The 1,269-nt window shown below is 60.5% G+C and overlaps 1 protein-coding gene across 1 annotated transcript; it reads right to left on the bottom strand.

Annotated features, from left to right (window-relative positions):
- Window positions 1-374: 374 nt before the first annotated feature.
- AMSG_09484 (GTP-binding protein YPTM1) lies at window positions 375-1,258 on the bottom strand. Its single transcript, XM_013898875.1, has 2 exons — window positions 1,173-1,258; window positions 375-1,038 (listed from the first exon to the last, which is right to left on the bottom strand). Exons 1-2 carry the CDS (start codon window positions 1,185-1,187, stop codon window positions 436-438), a joined length of 618 nt encoding a protein of 205 aa, XP_013754329.1. The 5' UTR covers window positions 1,188-1,258; the 3' UTR covers window positions 375-435.
- Window positions 1,259-1,269: the final 11 nt, after the last annotated feature.

The following is a 1,269-nucleotide window of genomic DNA, read 5'->3' as shown; positions in this document are numbered from 1 at the left end:
TGTCACTCGCCTTTGCCCGCATCCTCACTACCATCCTCCTCCCACACGGCCACCCGCTCCAACTATTCCCTCATACGTACCAGCCGCAGCTCTGCAAGACGGTCCACCATGGTGCTGTTCTCCTCTCTCCCAGCGAGACAGGTTGTGACGGTGGGTTGGTGGTTGGTGGCTGGTGGCTGGCGGTGCTGCCTGGGTCTTCTTGTCGCTGCTGTCACTTCCCGCCCGTCCTGCCTCGCCCTCACTGCCTCCTGGCTTCTGGCTCTCCTCACTCTTGACTTGTCTGATCTGTATTTCCACTGATCTACAGCATTGTCTTGTCCACGGCAAAAGGGAAGGATGGGGTGGATGGGCCTTTATCTGAGGCCGGGGAGAGTGGCTGCAGTCGGCGGCCACGGTCATCAATGTGGTGGTGCAGCAGAGGGGGGACGGCGTTGATTAGCAGCAGCCCTTCTTGGCCGGCTGGGCGGCAGGCTTGTGGAGACTCGCGGTGTTCTTGGTCGGCGCGGTGGAGCCGATGACCTTCTGGTTCTTCTTGATGTACTCGTCGAGCATCGAGTCGAAGCACTCTTCGATGTTCTGTGCCGATAGCGCCGAAGTCTCAAAGAAGGCCAGGCCACGCTCGGAGCAAAACTGGCGAGCCTTGTCGGTGTCGACTTCGCGCGAGTCATCGGCGTCGGCCTTGTTGCCAACCACCAGCTTGATGACCGAACCGTTGGAGTTCTTCTCGATCTCGGAGAGCCACATCGGGAGCGAGTTGAACGACTCGAGCGATGTGATGTCGTATACGATGAGCACAATGTGTGCGCCACGGTAGTACGACCTCGTGATTGTGCGGAACCGCTCCTGTCCTGCCGTGTCCCAGATCTGGAGCTTGACCGTCCGCACCACGTCCGAGCCGGGCTCTGTCTTGCGCACCGTCCGAATCTTAAAGTCGACGCCAACCGTACTCTGGTGCTCACCAGGCGGATCATCGTCCACATACCGCTTGAGAATCGACGACTTGCCCACGCCTGAGTCTCCGATTAGCAGTGCCTTGACCTATTCTCGTCCAGTACCACCACCCATCGCCCATGTGAGCCCATGTCACAGACCACCCGCACGGCGCCCAGCACCACCCACCCGCACGGCGCCCAGCACCCACACCACCCACACCACCCATCCACCACATCCACCTTCCTCATGAGCATTCCCCTCGCTCCCCTCCCCGCCCCTTCTCTGTCGTCGTCGTCCTCGTCGTCGTCCTTCGCATGCCCTTTCATGTTCCCCAAG

The sequence above is a fragment of the Thecamonas trahens genome (genome assembly GCF_000142905.1).
Source record: "Thecamonas trahens ATCC 50062 unplaced genomic scaffold supercont1.50, whole genome shotgun sequence".
NCBI lineage: Eukaryota > Apusomonadida > Apusomonadidae > Thecamonas > Thecamonas trahens.
This window is presented reverse-complemented; position numbering and strand designations above follow the sequence as displayed.